The sequence below is a fragment of the Alternaria conjuncta genome, assembly GCF_024043145.1.
Source record: "Alternaria conjuncta strain BMP 0040 chromosome Unknown scaffold_1, whole genome shotgun sequence".
In the NCBI taxonomy this organism is placed as follows: domain Eukaryota; kingdom Fungi; phylum Ascomycota; class Dothideomycetes; order Pleosporales; family Pleosporaceae; genus Alternaria; species Alternaria conjuncta.
Window position 1 is genome coordinate 721,974 of NW_026250090.1, and position 21,171 is coordinate 743,144.

Below are 21,171 nucleotides of genomic sequence, written 5' to 3' on the forward strand. Positions count from 1 at the left end.
CGTCCATCATCATAAGCGTCGTAGCCGTTGCCAACACATCGACCTCTGCTTACTTTTTTTGCGAAATAGCGGAACGAAAAAAAGGAAACCCCACCAAACATTTCTGCCACGTACATGATCCAGCCATAACAAGTAGAAAAGGAGATAAGGGTATTACATCCGCCAAAATCGAGGAAAAAGTGCCGAAAAGCCTCCGCGAGGAGCAGGTATAGTGCAGGGTAAAGAAGAAGTAAGAAGAAGGGGGGAATAATGTGGGGAACGCTCAAAAAAGGGCGCGACGAAAGGCAGGAAGAAGATAACCGTACAATCTGATCGGTCCAAACAAGAAGTTCAATGGCGGTGGCCGCCCTTACGCATTAGATGTTGGTGTGCGTGAGCGTCCCATTCTAGCAAACCATAAAAATGTGACCTGCACTGTCGCAGGGAACGCAGCAAGCATACAAACATGAAATGCGAGTGGGCAATAGTGCCAAAATCGAACTTGCGATGAATAAACCGATCCGAACTTTTTTGTTGAGCAGGTCTGCCAAAGAGGCATGTCCGCGCTCGTAGAAAGCTTTTGATATGGGAATCATCCACCCAAGAAAAAAGGAAGATACAAAGAGATCTGCCGCGCAGGGCAGAGGATGGGAAGTTACGTGTGGCCAGCAGGAAAGAGAGTCAAAGTCGAGCTACGCATCTTCCTTTCGCGCGCGAGTGTCTGAGGTTCGGAGACCCTTAGTTGTAATAATGCGAACTGGTGTTGGCGCGGCGACGCAAAGGTCGTGGCACCTCAACAATTCGATCATCGTAAGAATCCCGTACTGTTCGGCTTTCGCGCCTTCTACGGTCGCTGCGCATGCTTGCTTTGGTCATCTCCTCTAGCTGGCTCCGCGTTACAAGTGCCTGTCCGTCACCTGCGTTGCTGCCTCTTTCACTGCTGTGATAGTTGCTCTCATTATCACGACTTCCACTGATGACAAGTTCTGCCATGCCGTCCTCGGTCGGGATGAGTTGCATGGTGCGACCCTCCATGTCGCCGTTGAACTGCAGGCTGAGTGGGGCGTTCGCATCAACTCGGAGGCGAATCTCATTATTGCCGTTGCTCGTAAGAGCGGTGCGATTAGACTGGCTTTGCCTATCGCTTCCAGAGGAGCCGGAATGAGAGGGCATTGAAGGCACCCTCGAAGCTCTCTTTGCAGCACGATGAATGTGATCGTTCAACGGGGCATCCGTACCACGTTGGTTGTTCATGTAATCTATCGCCTGAACTTCTTTGGGTTTGCGTCCCCCAACATCAGTAGGTCGGCGACGGCGGGGAGCAATTGGGGGTTCGGGGACGGCGGGAGCGACGGGTTCGTCAGATTCGTACTCCTCCTCGCTATCATCGAACGCTGCAGGAGGCTGGTAGTAGACCTTGGAGTTGCGCTTTTCACGTTTGCGTTCTTGCTCGGCCCTTGCAGCCTGGTCAGCCTGATAACGCTCTTCGAGGGCTTTCCTTGCCCGTCTAGCAGCCTTGGCTTCTCTCTGGGCTTGGTCTTCGGCTGCGAGGCGTGCCTCTTCCTGCTGCCTCTCCGCGACGAACTCTGCATACTCCTTATCCCTGGCAGACTGTCCGTAGTGAGCGGATCGACGCCGCTCAGCCTTGGTGCTATCGCCCACATAGACCGAGCCACGCCGTGCGGGGTATTCAGTTTGTGTATGAGCCGGTGGAGGAGGTCGGCTGACTGACAGTCGGCGAGACGGCTCGTTTGTGCTCTTGGTGGATCGGTGACGGTTGGAGCGCTCGTCGACGACAACAGGAGGAGTCGACATCGAATGGCGGTGGTTGCGAACCTTCTCCACGGTTGTGGTAGTGTAAGCGTGAGGCAAGGGAGGTCGTTCCGATTTCTTCGTCTTGGGCTTGGTCTTGGTGTTCGACTTGGTCTTGGGAGCCTTTGCAGGCGGCGGGGGCATAAGCGCAAGGTGGGCCCGTGGGTCGTTGGGATTGACCTCATGCTCAGACCCATAGTACTCGTCATCCTCAGACGACCCAGTTTCCGATTCGGTATCGCTCTCGTGAGCTCTATCGTCGAGCTGCAACGGAGGCGGCATTCGGGGGTGGGTCATCTGAGGCTGGCCGTACCTAGTTGAGTATTGCTGTTCGCGCGGAGCCTGGTTGATGACAGGTGGTGCGGGTCCTCGACGTGCGGCATTGGAAGAGCTGCGCTGTGGCATGCCTGGCCTCTGTCCGTCATCGTAAGGCATCTGATAGAATTGAGGGGGGTAGCCGGGTGGCATTCCATAGGGCGTCTGTGGAGGACCCATCTGGCCCACGGGAGGCACTGCAAAGCCTCGCGAGTAGTGGGCAGAGCTGGAAAGAGGCGGTCCACGCTCTGGTGGTGGAGTAGGATATCCAGGGCCACCCTGAGTCCAGTGGTACTGAGGCCCGGCCTCACCGCCGTAGCTCATGGGTCGACCGTTCATCGACGGGCGCCGACGTGTCGTAGCTGGCTGGATGACAGCGGCTCCCTGTCCGTAGTAGGCCTGGCGATAGTGCGTAGGGGAGGGCGGAGCCTGCTGGTATGAGGCGGGATCAGAATGCATTGAGCGTGTGTCTTGGGGGATGGGACGGTTCACGTCGCGAGCAGATTGAGATGGCTGTATGTCAGGGCGACGACGGACAGCTGAGGCAGGGGCGTTGGGGTCGTACTTGGTGCGCCTAGGCTCGGCACCATCCGGTTCAACTCTGCTATCACGACGATCTCTGCGCTCAGGGCGGGAAAGGGAATCCTGATTGACGGTCGGCCTGCGTTTACGTTCCGGTGGCTGTGTTTGGACGATGGCGGGAGTCTTGGACGACGGAGTGCGAGCGCTGGGCTTGGGTCGTGAAGATGAAGAAGACTTGGAAGTCTTCTCTGTCTGGTCCGTCGGGCGTCGTCGGGCCTTTGGAGCCTCAGGCTGGGGAGGCGCTGGGGCAGCGGCGGCAGGCACCTGGGGCGGGCTGCGCTGGGGAGGAGCACTTTGAGCGGAATTAGTGCTGCTGACGGTGGCGGTGGTGTAGCTGCTGTACCCTGAGTCGGAGCGAAGGTCGATGTTGGTCGGCGCCCTCTCCTGCGCGGGCGGCATTTGTTTATCCAAGTCGGAAGGGTGCGAGCGCTTGGTGGAGACGTTAGCGGCATTGGGCGACCGGCGGCCCTGGAAGGGGATAGAGCCGCCTTCGCTGTCATCCGAGTAGCAGTCCTCGACAGTAGGCTGCAGTTCCGCCATGGTGGCAGCAGCAGCAGCAGTAGTAGCAGCGTTTGTTTTGGGGAGAGAGAAGACAGGAGTCGGCAAAATATCTAGCGGCTCCAGCAGCGCGCTCTATCGATAATAAAGCGTCGCGGGGCGATCCTGGACAAGCAATCAATCAGGCGAGACGGCGAAAGCGCATTATTCGCACGGGCATAGGGCTGGCTGCTACCGTCTCATCAAGGCGGCGGGGGCGTGGTGTGGGTGAAGGGGAAAGAAGATCAGAGCGGAGGGACGAGGGAGGCAGAGGGATGAGGGATATGCGAGGCGCTGCAGAGTATGACGGGCGACTTGGTGTGCAGCAGACAGGCATGCAGGCGTTGTTCGGGCTTCGACACACGAAAGTTTTCCCCCGCCCGTAAAATTCAAAACGGCGTGGTACTATAAACTGCCTTATAGCGGGCTAGCTCTTTCATGCAATGCGTCTAATCGTTGGGCGCGCACCGCATCCGTCGCTGCCCAGTCAACCTCCAACACCTAGTGGTTGGCCGAGGGGCTGCTCTGCCGCCCTCAAGCTCCTGGCTGTCGTCAAGTGGTCGCTGTCGTGGTGACGCAGCCTCCACACCATTCTTTGGGTGGCTGCATGCAGACGCCCTCGTTGCCAGCCGCAACACTGCCATTGCCATGCTGCTGTCTGCACCGCGACCGCGACCACGTCCAAGTAGTCTGCTGGGAAGGCCTGCCCTCCGAGGCCGAGTCTGCGACAGTTTCGCCATGCGTCCACACTGCTTCACCCTGCCGCCATGCCACCCTGATGCTGATCACGTCGTCCGGGTCGTAATAATAGCCTGTCGCCTGGCCATTGGCTGCCTCAGATGCGCAACATCCATCGGTTTGAGTGGTCGTGGATCGTCTCCGTTCGAACGACATGAAACCGGGATTGCCCGGCCCTCGTAGCTGCGAGCCGTTCGCCTGAGAGGGCTGAATGGGCGAATCCACCTCAACGCACCACCTCACCGCCCTCTCGCGCGTCACGACATTCCGTCAAAACCACATCTCAACGCGCTCCTCGCTCGATCCAGCCCTCATGAAAGCTTGTCGCCCGCCTGCTAGACGGAATTGGCGGCCGCTGCTGCTGATCACACCCCGCCTTGGCAGCATCTATCGTGTATTACCACAACGCCCTCGATGCTCTGCAGCATCACACGGTGAACGGTTGCAGGGCAGAATTTCCTAGCTCCATCGAACTTTTTCCTTGCGCTTCCTCGCTTCCTCACGGTTCACGTCATGGAGCCTCAGCACTGCGTCGTTTATTAACAGCTAACTCGTTTGCTCCTGGCTCGGCCACGTCAATCACGCTTACCATGCAGGAACAACAGAGCACTCTCACCATCGTTACCTTCATTAATCTCCAGGACGCGACGCATAACATGTGTCCTTTCGCCACTGCGAGTCCTCATTGTCCGGTGTCAAGCATGGCTGGCGTTGCGTCCTCAGAACCACGCAAATCACAGCCTCCCAGCTCTTGCCCTGCCCGGCACTAACGCACTTGCCAGCAAGACAGCGTATCGGTGTAACAACCCCATCGAATCGCCTCGGACGCAGCTCTCATCACGCGGCCCGTCAAGCGTTGCTTACTCGCCTAGTCATCGACACTACCCCACCAAAGCTTCCGGTGAACAGACGCACCGCATCGAGCAGCGCAATGCCCTCAACAATTCTGGCCAGAACCAGAACAAATGATGCGCTCTCGAATACGCCCAATCCGGCAACCTGCGGCTTCCACGGCACCGCGACTCCAAATGTCACACGCACGACGACCGTTATCGTATTCCGAGGTATTCGCCACTGCTCTCCTCCCTCATGTCCCTGATGCTGTATTCGACCGGCGTCATGGTACACAGTCTGCAGACCAAGTGCAGCGTCTTGACTTCTCGTCATTGCTAGATCAAGCTTCAGACATCCGCCATAAACACCCCACCACCAGCTACCATGTGGTGCATCCTTGACAGCTTTGCCATTCGCTCGTCCCGGTCCTGTAAGACGAAATAGTGCAGTGGTCCGTAACGGAAGGGTGGCCGCTCATCCAATGCTCCTACACCACCAGGCATGACGTTGAGTTTCGTGTAACTGTGGCTACCCTTCATCCACGCCTGCGCCAGATATGTGCTGTGATGCTTGATAAATGCCACCCAGAACCATTCGCTTCGGCTCAGATGCAGCACTCTGCGCGACACCAGTTTGTGCCGACCGCCAGGTCTTGCAAAGCGCTCGTTGCACACATTGAGTGATTAGCCAACCTTCTACGTGACCTCCAGCAAGTTCTGCGGCGGGGTAACGGACAGATACGGCATGACAACACGCTCGAAAGGGTCTCCGCATACAATCGTCTTCCACTGACGTCCGTTTAGACTCTTGGTGTGACCGGCAGAGCATCGGGGCTGAATCATTTCGGCACATTGCACACGCCCTGCAGACATCAAGATCTTTGGCTTGAAGCCTGTGTCAGATTGATGCGATATCGGCAGCTCTTGTGCCACAGTGACACAGTCATGTGCATGGGAACTGTAAAACGCCACCATTCTTCTCAAGAAAGGATGCACGTCAATCAAGAGAAGAACTGAACGGGTCTGCAGCCTACATCAACATGAAAACCTACAAGATTGGTGACCTGGCGTCGATGCAGGCTCTAGGCCTGTTCAGTTTTTCTCTGGTATGAGGTGGATGGTGGGAGTCGATGCTCGAGAACTTGCGATTGATCGTCGACGTAAAGAGGCGATGGGCGTTCGGTGCCGCCATGCGCAGCGGACATGCGATGGATGTCAGTATTAGTTGCCTTAAGCATCATGCAGGTAATGTACCCACAATATCAAGATAATCTACGCCACAACCCATCTTACATGAACTCCTGCAAACACCTTATTTCTTATTGTCAGATATTCAAGTTGCACTCCTCGTTATATCAAGATCGTGGTCGCGCCTTCCCAACCATTGTCGTCTGCGCCGTTTGGCTAGCGCTGGTTGGGTGGAGGAACGCGTGGGAACTCGCTAAGCGCAGCCCACCACAAATCCACCATGTCGTTGGAACCCGAGCGAAATTCGACAATGGCATTCTAAACGCTTTCATTTCACCGCGCTATCCAGCTTCAGTTCGTTCGCGCGAGCAATTCCTCTCTAGAGACTACGTTTCCATCAGGACGTGTGACTCACATGCGGCATGTCACTTCGTCTCAGCAATGAATCCTTCGCTGCCCAAAGTGTCTCCAATTGGATCCCGAACACTTGGTCTTGCGGCTCTCGCTGCCCTACGGACCCACTTCTGGCGCTGACGCCATGGGCTTTTGGATCTAAGATGCCCAAAAGACCCACCCAGCGGCTATTGTGGGCGAAAATTCATACCCTCCGCTGTCAACTACAGGTACCACGCGACGGGGGAGCGAAAAGCAATAGTAACAATCCCGAGCTTTTCCATCATGATCTACGAATGGGAGCTTTGAATGAGGACGTCTCGTCGAAATATGTCTCAGCTCAACAGCATTTGGTCCAAATCTTGCTGTACACGTGGGGGATCACCTGTCTGGTCAGGCGTCAGTCCTGGTCTTGTCCAGCTGACGTCACTTGCTCCCCAGATACTCCAGGTGTTTAGTGTCCGTTGAGGCCTGAATGAAGACCCTCATACAGGTCTACGGGAGTAGGCCCAGTCATCCCGTGGTGCGTGCGGCAGCCTCGTCAGCCATGGGATGCCTACTGCTGAACACTGGCCTCACTAACTACCTCGTCCAATCCACGTCAACTATCGTGCCGTATGGTAGGACACACCTTGGGGCTTCTCTCCCATAGTGGGGATTGTAGCCTTTACGCGGCAACTGAAAGCACACCTCATGTAGCTGGCTCACTCATTGTCCGAGGCCGATGAAGCGTCGTGCAAAGGTTCAGACGTGACTGAAACGGAAAACTTGGTATCATACAGACTCACAAGGAAGCTTTCCACTTGCTTCCCGAGATTTTCCACACTCCAGCATGGACAAAGACCGGAAGCGGGGTGCTTGGTGTCGCGACTTCCGTCACCTAGGTAGCTGACTCGAGCGCAAAATCACGTGATTTTATCACGACTCAGGTGCGGCTCGGCACGAACATGGGGATCACTGATCAGCGACGCCGGCAACCGCAACACACCCTCGGATCTGACCCCAGCTTTCGGTAAACTAACTACATAGACCTGCACAGACGACACCTTCTTTCTGCATTGCACTTCTCACACCTGTTCATCCTGATACTCATTTTCAGAAGCAGACTCGTCCTGCCTCGGTACGGCTTCGGGCAGCACCCGGCCAGCTCAGCTAGAAAAAGCGCACTGGTTGGTCTTCCAGTAGCGACAGGCTAGAGCCATACGATGACCGCCACACCTTGGATGGGAAACATTTGCATCGATATCTCATCGGATATCGACACGCTACCTAGGTAGGCAAGACGTAGTATCCAACAAAGAAGGTTCCCATCACCGGACGACACCCTGCACCGGAGTAACAACAGTAGATGCTGTTTGCAAGACGCATGTCAACCACACCACAATTCGAACAACAACATGGCTGCTGATACCCTTAGCGTTTGGAGAATCTAAGAGGCCATGCGAGCGGAAAATCCCGTCAAAGATTCTGCTAGTACAACAAACTTCGAAACAACATCCTACAATATCCGCCATTGAATGTCTCAAATCGTGGAGACATGACAGCTAAGAACCGGAAGAAGGGCCGATGAGACACATGATCAGATCACGACCATGAACAATTCCGCATCTTGTGCAAAACCCAGATGAGTTCAGACGATGATAGCACAGTGGCAAAGCTGAAGGCCTACCGGTCTGGTTATACGAACAGGTGTATTAACGTGCAGCAGCAGCGTATGTGTAGCTAGACGGAGTACAGTCTCACACACTTACTTTCGCCGCTCGACCAGAAGGTATCGTCTTCACATCACCTCATACAAGGGAAAAACTGAACACCCAGGAGCCTACGTCGCCGTTAGGCCACTAACTTCGCAAGCTTTTATCTTAATGTAGGCTCTTAGGTGTTCGATTTTTCCCTTGAATGGGGTTACATGTATCTAGACATCGTGGAACGCTTCCGCTCGTGGTACATCAACACCTCGATAATCAGTCGATGAGCCAGCGGAAGATGCCCTGCCAATGTTGGATGGCAATGGCTGTCGGCAAGTTGTCTAGCAAAAGACCTCGATTTGAGAGTCTGGGCCCACGCCACGTGCGCGTAGCGCACAGCGGACACCCCGCTAAGTGCTTGCCCAGGCTTCAAACCACCAAACGCCCACCCCATTTGTCGCAGCCACCTCCGGATTTCCATGACCACAATGGCTGTTCACGCGGGGTATATGCTGGGCGTGACTGTCGGAAACGCCTTGACATGCGCCTGCGCGCTGTACCGGAGTCAAGACCGCCAGAATGCCGGGTCCAGACAGCACTATCGCGGATGCTATGCTGCTTGGAGCTGCTTGGCATGAGTACTGCTAACCGCTGTGGTGAATCGTCTCCGAAGCTATGGGCTTGAGGCTCCGTACCAGTGTCATTTCGATAGGTCGTAGGCGAGATAGCTTCGAGAGCTTGTCAGTATCCAATGCAAATTGCTAAGTTTTGGAGAGTCTGGGGTACGGTGGAGCCGAGGCCGCAAAGAATCTGGGGAAGGCGAGATCAGTAGTCTGGGGAAGCCGATGTGTATATGAGGTCGAGTATCCTACAGTTGTGGTTTTAGTTCACCTTCATCCTCCTCCATCACAAGCCAGATTTCCTCTTCTATTCTCCCTTACTCCTTGTTGATCTTGTCGTCGTTCATCAAGGTTTTCATCTTATCCCCTTGAAGGGCCTCAGAGGACTCCGAGAGTCTCCAACGACTATCATGGCCTCTTACGCTGAAGAGAAGGGCAACGTCGCCACCCTAGAGCGCATCGAGTCCGACACAACCGCTAGCAATGCCGCCATCAGTCGGTTCACACCCGAGGAGCAGAAGAAGATTGTCCGCAAGGTCGATCTTCGTCTCATCCCCACACTTGGCTGCATGTACTGTGTCTCTCTCATGGACAGAACCAACCTAGGTGTCGCCATGGTCGCCGGCATGGGTGTCGATCTCAAGCTCACTGGCGAGAGGTACAGCATCATCGTGCTGCTCTTCTTCATCACATACGTCGCACTCCAGCCACCAGCTACCGTTGTGCTGAGGAAGCTTGGTCCGAGACTCTTCCTTCCATCTATCGTCATCATCTGGGGAGCAGTCATGATTGGCTTCGGTTTCGTCAAGGAATGGCACACACTCATCCCACTCCGTCTGCTCCTCGGTATCTTCGAGGCTGGTTTCTTCCCTGGCTCCGCATACCTCCTCTCATGCTGGTACAAGCGATTCGAACTCCAGAAGCGCAACACCGTCTTCTTCCTCATCGGTATGCTGTCGTCTGCCTTCTCAGGTATCCTCGGCTACCTCTTCTCTCTTCTCAACGGCAAGGGCGTACAAGCGGCATACTGGCTTGGTCCCCACTACGGACCCACCAAGAAGGCGCCCACCACACCCGTCAGCTTCGGACCTGGTCTCTCAGGATGGTAAGTCCTAACTATACGAAGTGCATGTGAGACATATACTGACTTCGTACTTTCACCTCTTTAGGAGGTGGATTTTCATAATGCAAGGAGTCATCACCGTTCTGATCGGTGTCGTTGGATGGTACTTCATCGTTGACTTCCCCGAGCTAGCAGCCAAGCCCAGTGCGACCCAAAAGAAGTTCCTCGAGCAAGACGAAGTGGACTTCATCGTCGCCCGCATCGAAGAAGACCGCCACGATGTCATCGCTGAGGAGTTTAACCTCAAGAGCTACCTCGCGGGCGCCATGGACCTCAAAGTTTGGGGCTTTGCTCTCATCTTCATGTTCACCACCACCATCACCTACGCCATCGCCTACTTCCTGCCCATCATCCTAAAGGACGGTATGGGCTTCAGCCCCGCCGCAGCAAACTGCCTCATCGCACCTCCTTACGTCTTCGCCGCTTTCGTCATGGTTGGCTTCGCCTGGGCAGGAGACAAGTACCACATTCGCAGCCCATGGGTCATCGCCAACGGTGTCCTCGCTCTCATCGGTCTTCCCATGATCGGCTTCAGCACCAACGTCGGTGTCCGATACTTTGGTAAGTCATTCATCCCCATTACCCTCTCTGTACATGCACTAACAACTCCTCTCAGGCGTCTTCCTCGCTACCGCCGCTGCAAACGCAAACGTCCCCTGCATCCTCACATGGCAGGCAAACAACATCCGCGGCCAATGGAAGCGCGCTCTCTGCAGCGCTACACTCGTCGGCGCAGGTGGCATTGGTGGTATCATCGGTGGAACTGTCTTCCGTACCCAGGACGCACCTTCCTACGTCCCTGGTATCGTTGCTTGCATGATTGCGTCGGGTATGATCATCATCATCTCGCTGTTGCTCAACTTGAAGTTCTGGATGGCGAACAAGCGTGCGAACAACGGAGGTAAGATCATTGAGGGCCTTGAGGGCTTCAGGTACACTTTGTAGATACCCATGGTGATTTATGGAAAGGGATGAGGATATGAGTAATGAATTAATATGTGTTCAAACGATGTTTCGAACTATCTTGCGACTCGTGAGATCCGCAAAACTCAACTACCCTTCCTTCCTTTCGCGGAATCCTAAGGTAGCCTCAACGTCATTCCTTAGCCACGGCGACGCCGAAGCGGGATCAAACATGCATGCCGCTCGCCCGTCTTGGCCCTTCCTTCCTCCTTACCTATCTCGTAACGAGCAGCATGGCCTGGAAACGTACTTAGATATTCCTTCTCGGAAGACGGAACACGTCCTCTTGATATACTATAGGTTATGAGCCGGGGTGAGGTAGGGGGGTGATAAACGAGGCGGCGTGGGTATGACGCAGATACGCATTTAGACCGGGAGTGAAGTATGATGTGTGAGTGCTCTTTGGTTAGAGAACATAAGAGACCGACCTTCCCTCTACATCAAGCACAAGATCAACCCGCTTGAACACCTACCATCTGTTCAGCAACAACAGCGACCAAGATGCACAACACCATCGCTGCCGGCCTCTTTACCCTCATCGTGCCTTCTTTAGGCCACGATGTCCAATTCTATACCGGCATCCAATGCCGAGGCGAACGTCTTGGTGGAGTAGTCGACTTGAAGCCAGATGATGGTTGTCAGGACGGCAGCCTGTACAGCACCAACGCTCAATCAGTCTACATCGCCCAAGGAGATACCGATGAAGACCTTATAATCGCCTTCTATAAGGGTGACAACTGTCCTCTCGAAAACGCAGTCGCAAAAGGAAACGACGGTGCGTGCCTGAGCGTCGGCGGGGCCTATCAGCAGTTCGATTCCTACAGCGCTATTCCCATCATCCCGGCTCAGTCCCAAGTGAATGATATTCCTTCGAAGCTCCAGCATGGAGCTTTGTTTGAAGATGATGATGGTGTACGTTGCAAGACGAAAGCGATGGCGCTGTTTCTATTTCCGGGATGCGATCGCTAACTAGATATGTGTAAAGGTCGAATGGCGCCTGCAACAGATAGCAGAGAGTGCTTTTAGAGGCGTTCGTGCGGAGGAATGGTCTTCTACCATGCGCATTGCCAACACACAACCTCTGCCCGAGCTTGTCGACATGCACACCACCAGAGTCGCAGAAGATCCCAATCAGAACTGTGCCGAGAAAGAGTGAGCGCTGTCGCATCAAAACGAAGTTCAAATTCAGCGTACGAGGTCGAGCTTGCGCTTATGTCGCTCCCCAACCCTCAGCCCTTCTGCAACGCCATCGCGACATGCTTCGTTGCTACCTAGGTATCGGTGGCCTTCCTGTTCAGTACTTTCCTCGACCAACCAAATATGTGATCGCCCAGATCGAGCGTCCCTTGTCAGCGGGAGTTATCAGCCGTGCCGAGCGGGCTTTGCTGGGCGACGTGCCGGCTCCGCTCGCTTACTGAGATACATGTGACTGGCCTGAGAGAAATCCTCTGGGTAGTCTCCGGTCTATGTTTTTTAGTGTAAGGCAGACCACTGAATATGGTTTAGTTAACAAAGATGAAGTGGTGTGAACACGAGTAGGATGGCTCAGTACGAATCGCTGGTTGGCAGGTCCATCTGCTATACTGCACGCGTGCTTCAGAATGCCAAGAATTCAGCCTTGTCCAGGGCTGTGCCACTGCCTTGACGTAAGAACCAACGCCGATCATCTAGCTCTGCTCAGGTAGTTAATTAGAGCCACCGTCGCTATGTTTCTCTTGAGGTGAGCGAGTACTCATCTCATTTTGTTGAGAAAACATGTCAACGAATTCGTTCCAAGACCACGGTGACCGCGAGGAGAAGGCACCACTATACGCGCTTTCACAGCCCATCATTCCAGAACCCGACGCTCTTCCGACCGATATTCGCGAGTTCTTGACTGAAGTCCTGTCCGTCTCGCGCGGACTCTCTCGCGAACATGCAAGCACCATAGCGGACAAGTGGAGGCTTGGCACCGGACGCGAATTGCGCGATTACCCTCCGAAGATGTATCTCGAGATCTTCGGTCCGGAGGAAGGATGGTGTGTGTATAGAGAAGTCAAAACCAGACTCCTCAACCAAAAAGACCAACGTGCATTACCTCCCCAAAGTCGCACTTTCCTAAGTATGCTCCACAAATGTCGGCATAGTTGCGACCATGCGCTGACCAATGTTTTAGTTGGCGTGGGTATTCTTTTCATGGTTACAGCCTACTATTTGATTCCTGCGTTCTGGTCGTCACCACGTGCGCTACCTCTGCGGGCGATGGCTTTTGTGGCATTCTCTTTGTTTGGTGGTGGCGGCTTGATCTGTTGGGTGGCGGTTGTGTCATCACCACCCACTGTTGATGAGCAGGTCGAGCAACACCTTATGAAGGCGTTCGTGGGAGAAAATTCAACTTCCAATAAGTAGCAGAGCTTGGAGTAGTTGTGGGTTGATAGAGAGAGCGGCTTCGAGTAGAACGAGCTCTGCATGAATGCGATCATAGGCGTCGACCGGGCTGTCTCGGTTAATACGCGGCTTCCCTTCAAACCTTGAGCTTTCTTTTCCTCGGTGTGAGACGACACTATGTCTGGCCCCGCGGAGCAATATATCTCGCATGACGCTCCTGGACTAACGGACCTTTACGAGGTTTTCGTCGCAGCCTCGAGTTCTGGACAATGGACGGGTGAGCGGCGTGTTGCGTCGCGCGGAACCGTGCCTGCCGGCACTCGCAACGTCATGCTTACCAGCCCTATGAACGGTCCACCAACAGATGCCATCAGGACTCGACCTCGAACACCAGAAGGCGCCTGCACTTGTTCGTCCGTAAAGCGTACCCGAAGTCATTCGGGCCTTTGTCATCCATCTCAGCCGCAGCCTAGCAGGTGAGCGTTTGTGGATGTTATCGCGACAACAATCTGTCCGTCGCAGCTTCCCGACAGTCCTCGCGCCGCGGAAACGACCAGAGTCATTGGAGGAACAACTCTTTTCTCTCGCCCGATGGACTGCGAATAGCGAGCTGAATCACAACGCCTCCTAAACGCGTTATCGCAGCTACCGAGCGCCAGGAACTGAGTTACCAAGCTTTCCGGCGCGCCACTTTTGCCCGCTAGTCGTAGAGCTTGTCCCACCTGGTACCAGATCCGATGCCCAGAACACTGGATAGGCCTTCCAACCCCAAAATGTCGACTCTGGACGCTTATCTGGGAAACGCTGGGTTTTCGCGATGCCCTCGTGGTCTAACACAGGTGCATGGGTCCTTCTCCAGAAAGATTTTCATATCCACATCACCCTGGTCCTTAGAGCTCCAGACTGCCGATGCATGGGTGGATCGTATGTACAACACACCACTTAGTCGATCAACGCCGGGATGAGACCTGCCCTCTCAGTACCAACTCTGTTTACTCATGAGTACCGCCGCGGCTCGATGTTGAAGTCCCGCCTTCAAAATGTTCGGGTTAGGGGCTCTTTCGCGCGGTGAAATTGGCCGGACCGACACTGAACCCAAGCCACGTCGCGCTAACACGCGTGGAAATTCGTCAAGCAACGGGCGACGCTTCTAAGATTGTTCCTACCCAGATGAACGCCATGCAGGAACGCTCTTAGCTTCCCATAATTCTTTGGGATCTTACTTTCGTTCCTGCATCCTACGCCTATTAGTAGGTACCGCTTGGCTCTAAAGCCGGCACCATCAATATTGATGGACAAGACTATCTTCCCAACAGCGGCATCTCATCAGCGATGGGGGTTCGATCAAAACGGATTGCCACGGTGAGGATCTCACACGGCAGCAGCTATCGATTGTGGCTTTTGTCCCCTGGCCTCTCTGAAGAGACCCACCGGCTATCTACCCTGTCAGATGTACCTACGAGTCGGGCGACAAGCGTGAAAGCGGATTTAACGAGATGTCAGATTGTAATCGGGATCCAGACCACGTTGTCGTAGTATACCCAATTCGGTGTCAGCCCCGTGAACCCTTGGTGAGGATCTTCGAGCTTAAGTACCATCTAATATCATGTACTTCCGATCTCCATCGCTCGCTCCTCATCCTCGTCGATTGATCGTCATTCGTTATGCGCTCGTTCGCTGTTGCCGCCCTGCTCGGGCTTGCGGCTGCTCAGAGTAGTGCCTCTAATGCCACTCTGAGTATTGCGAGTCGTTCTTCCACATCGTCGACGCCTCTTACAACTACTTCGGCTACCTTGACAGGCCCCAGATCGGTCATCACTGTCGCCACCGATGGATCTGGGGATTATACCGCCATCAATGTAGCCGTAAAGGCTGCACAAGATAGCGGCATCGCCACTGTCTCCGTTCTTCCTGGAACCTACTCCGAGGCCGTCACTGTCATCGGACAGGCTACTGTTACAATCGCCGGACCCTCTCCAACGGCTGCAGATGACTGGTCTGAGAACAAAGTCACAATCGCTGCTACTACCGTTCCATTCAGCATTGGTACGGACAAGATCAAGGGTGTGACTGTCCGCAACATCAACATCGTCAATTCAGCTGCTGTTGGTCCAGGAGCCAATGCGGCGACAGTCTCGCTCAGAGGAAGCAATGTTGCTTTTTATGGGTGCTCAATCATCTCGCCTGGCGGTACTGTAGTCTCCGCTACTTACGGAACGGCCTTCTTCGCCAATTCGTACATCGAGGGCTCGAACTATCTCTTCTACAACTACCCGACTATCTATCTGTACAAGTCTACCATCGTTCCTCTCAGTTCGAGTGCTCTTATTGTGTACAGCAAGGGTGGAACCCCCAACGGAGGTACCTTTGCGAACTCCACTGTCGTATTCGATTCGAGCTCGATACAGCAGAAGACAGGATATACCAACAACAATGTATTCTTGGCGGCGCCAGCTGCCAACGGTTCAGTGGCAATCTACCGGAACACAGCAATGGGAAATTTGATTGCCCCTGCTGGATTTCACCCTTCAGCGGCTACCACTCCTTCTTTCTACGGCGAGTTCGCCACCACCGGTGCCGGTTCTTATAGCAAGAACGCCGCAGCTCGCCCTAGCTACGATGTTCTTCTCTCGGCCGATCAGGTGTCTCAATTCACCATCGACAAGGTCTTCGGAAATGCGTTCTACCCTTACGCTAGCTCTTCGCTTGCATGGGTTGATCAGAACGTTGTTGCGTCATTGAAAGCATCGGATGATGCTCAGATTGCTTCCGCTTCATCTGCTGCGTCGACTGTTTCTCCTACAATGTCTCCATCAGCTTCATCGATGGCTTCGCTGGCCAGTGCCGCCAGCTCCATCTCGAACGCTACTATCACTGCTTCCACAGTGACCAGTGCTACCCCAGTAGCCTCTTGCACAATCGCATCCGCAGCCCCAACTCTGATAGTCTCCAAGACACCCGGACCGTGCGAGTTCTCGAGCGTCACGTCAGCTATCAGCGCCCTCCCCAATGACGGCAACCCATATACGATCAAGATTGGCGCGGGTACATACGTTGAGCAGCTTTCCATTACTCGCAAGGGAAAGGTCACCTTGAGGGGCTTCACCGACTTCACCAATGACTACACTATGAACAAGGTCCGCATTGAATTCTCCAGGGGCGAGCTTACCAGTGCTGGCAAGAACGAGCAAACACCCGTCGTATACTCCAAGCCTAGCGGCGATTCGGGAATGGCTCTGTACAACATCGACTTTGTCAACACCTACCCTCAGACTTCCAACACCGCAGCCTTGGCTGCCGACTTCTATGGAGCGAACATTGCTGCCTATGGTTGTTCCTTTGTTGGTTTCCAGGATACCCTACTTGCTAACAAGGGTACACAAGTATTTAGCAACTGCTATGTTGAGGGTAGTGTTGACTTCATTTGGGGGTTCTCCACCGCATACTTCCACCAGTGCATGATCGTTAGCAACACGCCTGGCGCTTTCATCTCAGCACAATACAGGGCCACCGCAGACGCCCCCGGTGGATATGTGTTCGATTCTTCAGTCATCACATACAGCGCTACCTACGGCAACACCTTCGGCACAACCTATCTCGGTAGACCTTACAGCCAGTTCTCTATCGCTATCTACATGAACTCGTATATCGACAAGCACATCTCTAGCGCTGGCTGGACCGTATGGCAGACAAACAACCCTCAGACATCAGGAGTCACATTCGGCGAATACAACAACACGGGCCCTGGCAGCTGGACGGACACAGCCAAGCGGGCCGACTTTGCCACAAAGTTGACAGCGTCCCAGGCTGAGAAGTACACGCTTGCTGCATGGATCGGCAGCACGGCATGGTTGGACATGGATGCGTACAATGCGATTCCTTCGTACAGCCTTACAGGCCCCACGACCACGTCGCCATCACCATCTCCGTCCCCTTCTACCAACGGTACCGTGACTGGACCGACTACCACTGCAACTGTCAATGCTCATCCTGACAGCGGTACTGTGCCGCCCCTAGGCGCTGTAATCGTTTCCAAGGATGGCAGCAACGGTGCTGCGTACACCAACATCACTGCCGCACTCGCTTCGCTCCCGCAAGACAAGACCAACCAAACCGTCTTCATCTACCCGGGTACCTACAACGAGCAAATCCCGTCAGTCAATCGTCCTGGTGCCGTAAGGATCATCGGGTACACCACCGGCAATTCAGGTCAAGCCTACAAGGACAACCAAGTCACTGTCTCCTTCGCTCGTGGTCTATCCGTCTCCCCATTACCCGTCGGACACTCAAACGCGGAAACATCAGTCTTTTCTACCGCATCAAGCAGGATTAGCATGTACAACGTCAACATGATCAACACTGATAACCTCGATGGTGCCGAGCCTAACTACGTGACTCTCGCGGGCTCAATATACGGCAATGACATCGCATTCTACGCTTGTTCGTTTGATGGCTGGCAAGACACCCTTCTGAACGGAGCTACCGCTGGTTACCAATACTATGAGTCGTGCTACATTGGAGGTGCCATCGACTTCATTTGGGGCTACTCCAAAGCATACTTCAAGGGATGTACGATCGGTGCCAAGCGCAAGTCATCGGCCATCACGGCGCATAGCAGGAAGTCGAGCACCGAAATTGGTGGCTACATCTTCGATCAGTGCCTGTTCACTGCGGCTCCCAATGCAGTCGATGATCTTACCGGAAAGGTTTACCTCGGCCGGCCCTACTCCCAGTACGCGCTTGTTGTCGTGAAGAACTCGTATATCGACGCTACAATTATTCCTGCCGCATGGAAAATATGGTCTGTGACGGACCCACGGACAGATCACATAACCTTCGCCGAGTTCAACAACTCGGGTCCTTCGAACTGGGAGCAGAACGCTGCTGCCCGCCAGTCATTCGGGTATGCTACGCTGCTCACTTCTGATACCTACTCTTTGGCTTCTGTTATGGACTCAACAGAGTGGATTGACATGACCTACTTCAACTCCATCGTCACTCCACTACCTTCCGCGCCCATTGTCATTCCCCCTGGACCCATCGTCGTCGGCGGCAACTCGACTTTCAACGGCACGACCCCACCGGCCGATGCTCTCATTGTGTCCAAGACACCGATTGCTGGTGTCGTGACATACGATACTATTCAAGCGGCTCTCAACGCTGCGCCAACTACGAGCAAGACGAATGCCACAATCTTCATCTACCCTGGTACCTACGAGGAGCAGCTTATCATCGCCAAGTCAGGTCACACCATCTTCCGTGGCTACTCCGATTCAACCGATGATTACTCCAAGAACCAAGTTACCATTCAATTCAGCCGCGGTGTGGATACTCAAGGTACCTCTGGTAGCAACACCGACGGCGCGACTGTCTACGCAAAGGGCAACTACTTCCATGGTTTCAACATCAACTTCCGAAACAACAACGGTACGCAGCAGAACATTGCTTCGCTTGGCTTCGCTGTTCAAAGCAGCAAGTTCGCCGCGTTGTACGGATGCCAGATCTATGGTAACCAGGACACCCTCAGCGTCTCTGGTAATCTGTTCACCTTCAAGACCTACATTGAGGGTAACGTGGACTTTATCTATGGCTCCGGGTCTGCGTATTTCCTTGATTCGACGATTGCCTCCAACGAAGACGGTATCAGCATCACAGCTCACAAGCGTACGACTAACACAACTGCTGCGGGCTTCGTGTTCGATCAGTCCAGAATCGTGCCTGCACCCGGATCTGGGAAGTTCAGCAGCGTCAGCCTTGGTCGTCCATGGAATAGCTTCTCTCGTGTTGCATATGTTGGCTGCTACCTCGACGCCATGATCAGCCCGGCTGGATGGTCGCAATGGTCAAAGACCAACCCGCAAACTGATGGTGTCACATACGGAGAGTACCATAACACCGGCCCAGGTTCTGATATCTGCAAGCGCGCTGCGTTCTCCCAGCAGCTTTCGGACAACGATGTTGCTCAGTTCCAGCTTGCTTCTTTCTTCGCCACGACAGCGTTCATTGATTTCCGATTCGTCGATACTCAGCCTTTCGCGATTGGTATGGGCTCGCCCCAGGTTTGCAGCACTGCATCCTCGTCCCTCATATCATCATCAACAATGTCTGCCAGTGTTTCGATGTCTACTATAAGTCTCACCTCTTCGAGTAGTCTACCGTTGGTCACAGCGTACACCACGACTACCGTGATCGCCCCACTTACTGCGAGCACCTTTGTCACCGCCCCTGAAGTCACTTCGACTACTGTGGTGAAAAGCACAGAGACGTTCTCGATCAGTGCCATCGACATCATCAAGACCAGCACATTAAAGGTCACTGCCACCACCTCGATCGTTTCTCCTGACGTAACCTCCACTGCCACTTCGGTAGTAACTGAGGATGTTGGCCTAACTGTTACCCCGGAACCTGTTACCAAGACCAGCGTCGTCAAGGGTACCGTGACCGAAGCTGGAGTGACAACCAAGGGCGCTACGACTTCGACGGTCAAGGGCACCACGACTGTTACCGTTCTGTCCACCTCTTCGCCCAAGCCAACATCAATCACCGTCAGCGAGGGATCCACAGTCTTCATCACGAGCTCGAAGACTCAGAAGGCAGCTTCCACAATAGTCAAGACTACCATCTCGATCGAGCCGACCACCACCAAGACGACTACCGTGCAACCCAAAGACTCAGTCACGATCAGTAGCACGTCCATCAAGACAACTACCAAGAAGTCCACTACCACGCTCTCTTGCATTCCCACTCGCAGCGCGGAGAAGCTGGTCCGCCGAGGTGCCGTCCTTCCTCGCGCTGTGGCTAGCACTACCACGGTCACCGTTAGCACTACCGTGAGCAGCTACGTAGCCACAGCTACCGCAACTCAAGCTGGCTCGACCGCCTTTGTCACAGAGTTGTCCATCGCTACCAAGACTACTTCCCTGAAGGCCAGCACCAGCACAGTCACAGTCACATCCGTGGTGAAGACATCGACGATCGCTCAGGCAGGCTCTACTTACTACACGACAATTGTTTCAACAGAGAAGATCGGCAAAACCACGACTCTGAAGGCCTCCACCAGCACGGTCTACTCCACCGACCTTGTCGCCAAGACTGTCCTATCAACAGTCACTGAGCCAGCGGTCACGGTCAGCTCCCTCAAGACTGCTTCAAAGACTTCGACTATCCTTGCAGCGCAGGAAACCATCGTCGTAACCCAGTCGAGCGACGTGACTTCCAAGACAACGATTACGCTGCCTGTCTCTACGAGCACCAAGTTTGAGACGGTGACTCTAGGTGGCGGAGTAAAGACGGAGACCGTTACTGGGGCCCCCAAAACCAAGACGGTAGTTGCGAAGAGTACTGCGACGGTTGTCAGTCTGGTGACGAAGACGTCGAAGGGCGCGGCGGCTTGCACGGCATCGTAGATGATGTCAGAGACGTGCGTTTCAATTCTTGTACATATGTAGTGTGTAATGCTTAATGAAGAGACGCTTCAGTTTGAATGTGCTTCCATCTGAGATGTGTCGTGCTGAGTAATCAGAGCTGCGTGGGCAGTTCTCGTGGTGGAGACGAATGAGGCTAGCGCAAGCGAGGGGTCCCAGGAGCTTCAGCCTCGTGCAGCCCCCGTTAGAGGCGCGTCATGGCACCAAAAGTCGTCGGAGCCGTCTCCTGCTCCGGCGCGCGGGATGGCGGGGGGCAGCTCAACAGCTACCGATTTTACGCTCGTGCCCCCCGATTGCGCATCGTCTCCCCATATCATCCGACGCCTGTCCTGACGACTACACCGCTTACTGAACAAGCCCGCGAGCCATTGGCAGACTCAACAGCGGGGGTCCGTTACTACACTATCTTGGTAAGCCGCCGCACCCCCGACCGACGTCCAAAAGCAACCTGGGCGGGTGGAGAAGCAAATATCGTGTACAAAAGTGGGATTGGCCGCTGGGCATGGCCATTGAGCTGCTTTCTAGTGTTCTAGCCTCTTCGTCATACAGAGACTAACACCTTACGTCAAGGTCCCCACCTGTCGTCCTGAACCCTCGATTTCAGCGACA

The 21,171-nt window shown here is 54.3% G+C and overlaps 4 protein-coding genes across 4 annotated transcripts; 3 read left to right on the forward strand and 1 right to left on the reverse strand.

Moving 5' to 3' along the window:
- Positions 1-717: 717 nt before the first annotated feature.
- On the reverse strand, positions 718-3,228 carry J4E85_000248 (uncharacterized protein; the record flags this gene model as incomplete). The annotated part of the gene is made up of 1 exon (XM_051464541.1): positions 718-3,228. One exon carries the CDS (start codon positions 3,226-3,228, stop codon positions 718-720), a length of 2,511 nt encoding a protein of 836 aa, XP_051331062.1.
- Positions 3,229-9,095: 5,867 nt separating this feature from the next.
- J4E85_000249 (uncharacterized protein) lies at positions 9,096-10,753 on the forward strand (the record flags this gene model as incomplete). Its single annotated transcript, XM_051464542.1, has 3 exons — positions 9,096-9,790; positions 9,855-10,369; positions 10,425-10,753. 3 exons carry the CDS (start codon positions 9,096-9,098, stop codon positions 10,751-10,753), a joined length of 1,539 nt encoding a protein of 512 aa, XP_051331063.1.
- A 519-nt stretch (positions 10,754-11,272) lies between these two features.
- Positions 11,273-11,927, forward strand: J4E85_000250 (uncharacterized protein; the record flags this gene model as incomplete). Its single annotated transcript, XM_051464543.1, has 2 exons — positions 11,273-11,683; positions 11,778-11,927. 2 exons carry the CDS (start codon positions 11,273-11,275, stop codon positions 11,925-11,927), a joined length of 561 nt encoding a protein of 186 aa, XP_051331064.1.
- Positions 11,928-14,802: 2,875 nt separating this feature from the next.
- J4E85_000251 (uncharacterized protein) lies at positions 14,803-20,544 on the forward strand (the record flags this gene model as incomplete). The annotated part of the gene is made up of 1 exon (XM_051464544.1): positions 14,803-20,544. The coding sequence occupies one exon, from the start codon at positions 14,803-14,805 to the stop codon at positions 20,542-20,544; it is 5,742 nt and encodes a 1,913-aa protein (XP_051331065.1).
- Positions 20,545-21,171: the final 627 nt, after the last annotated feature.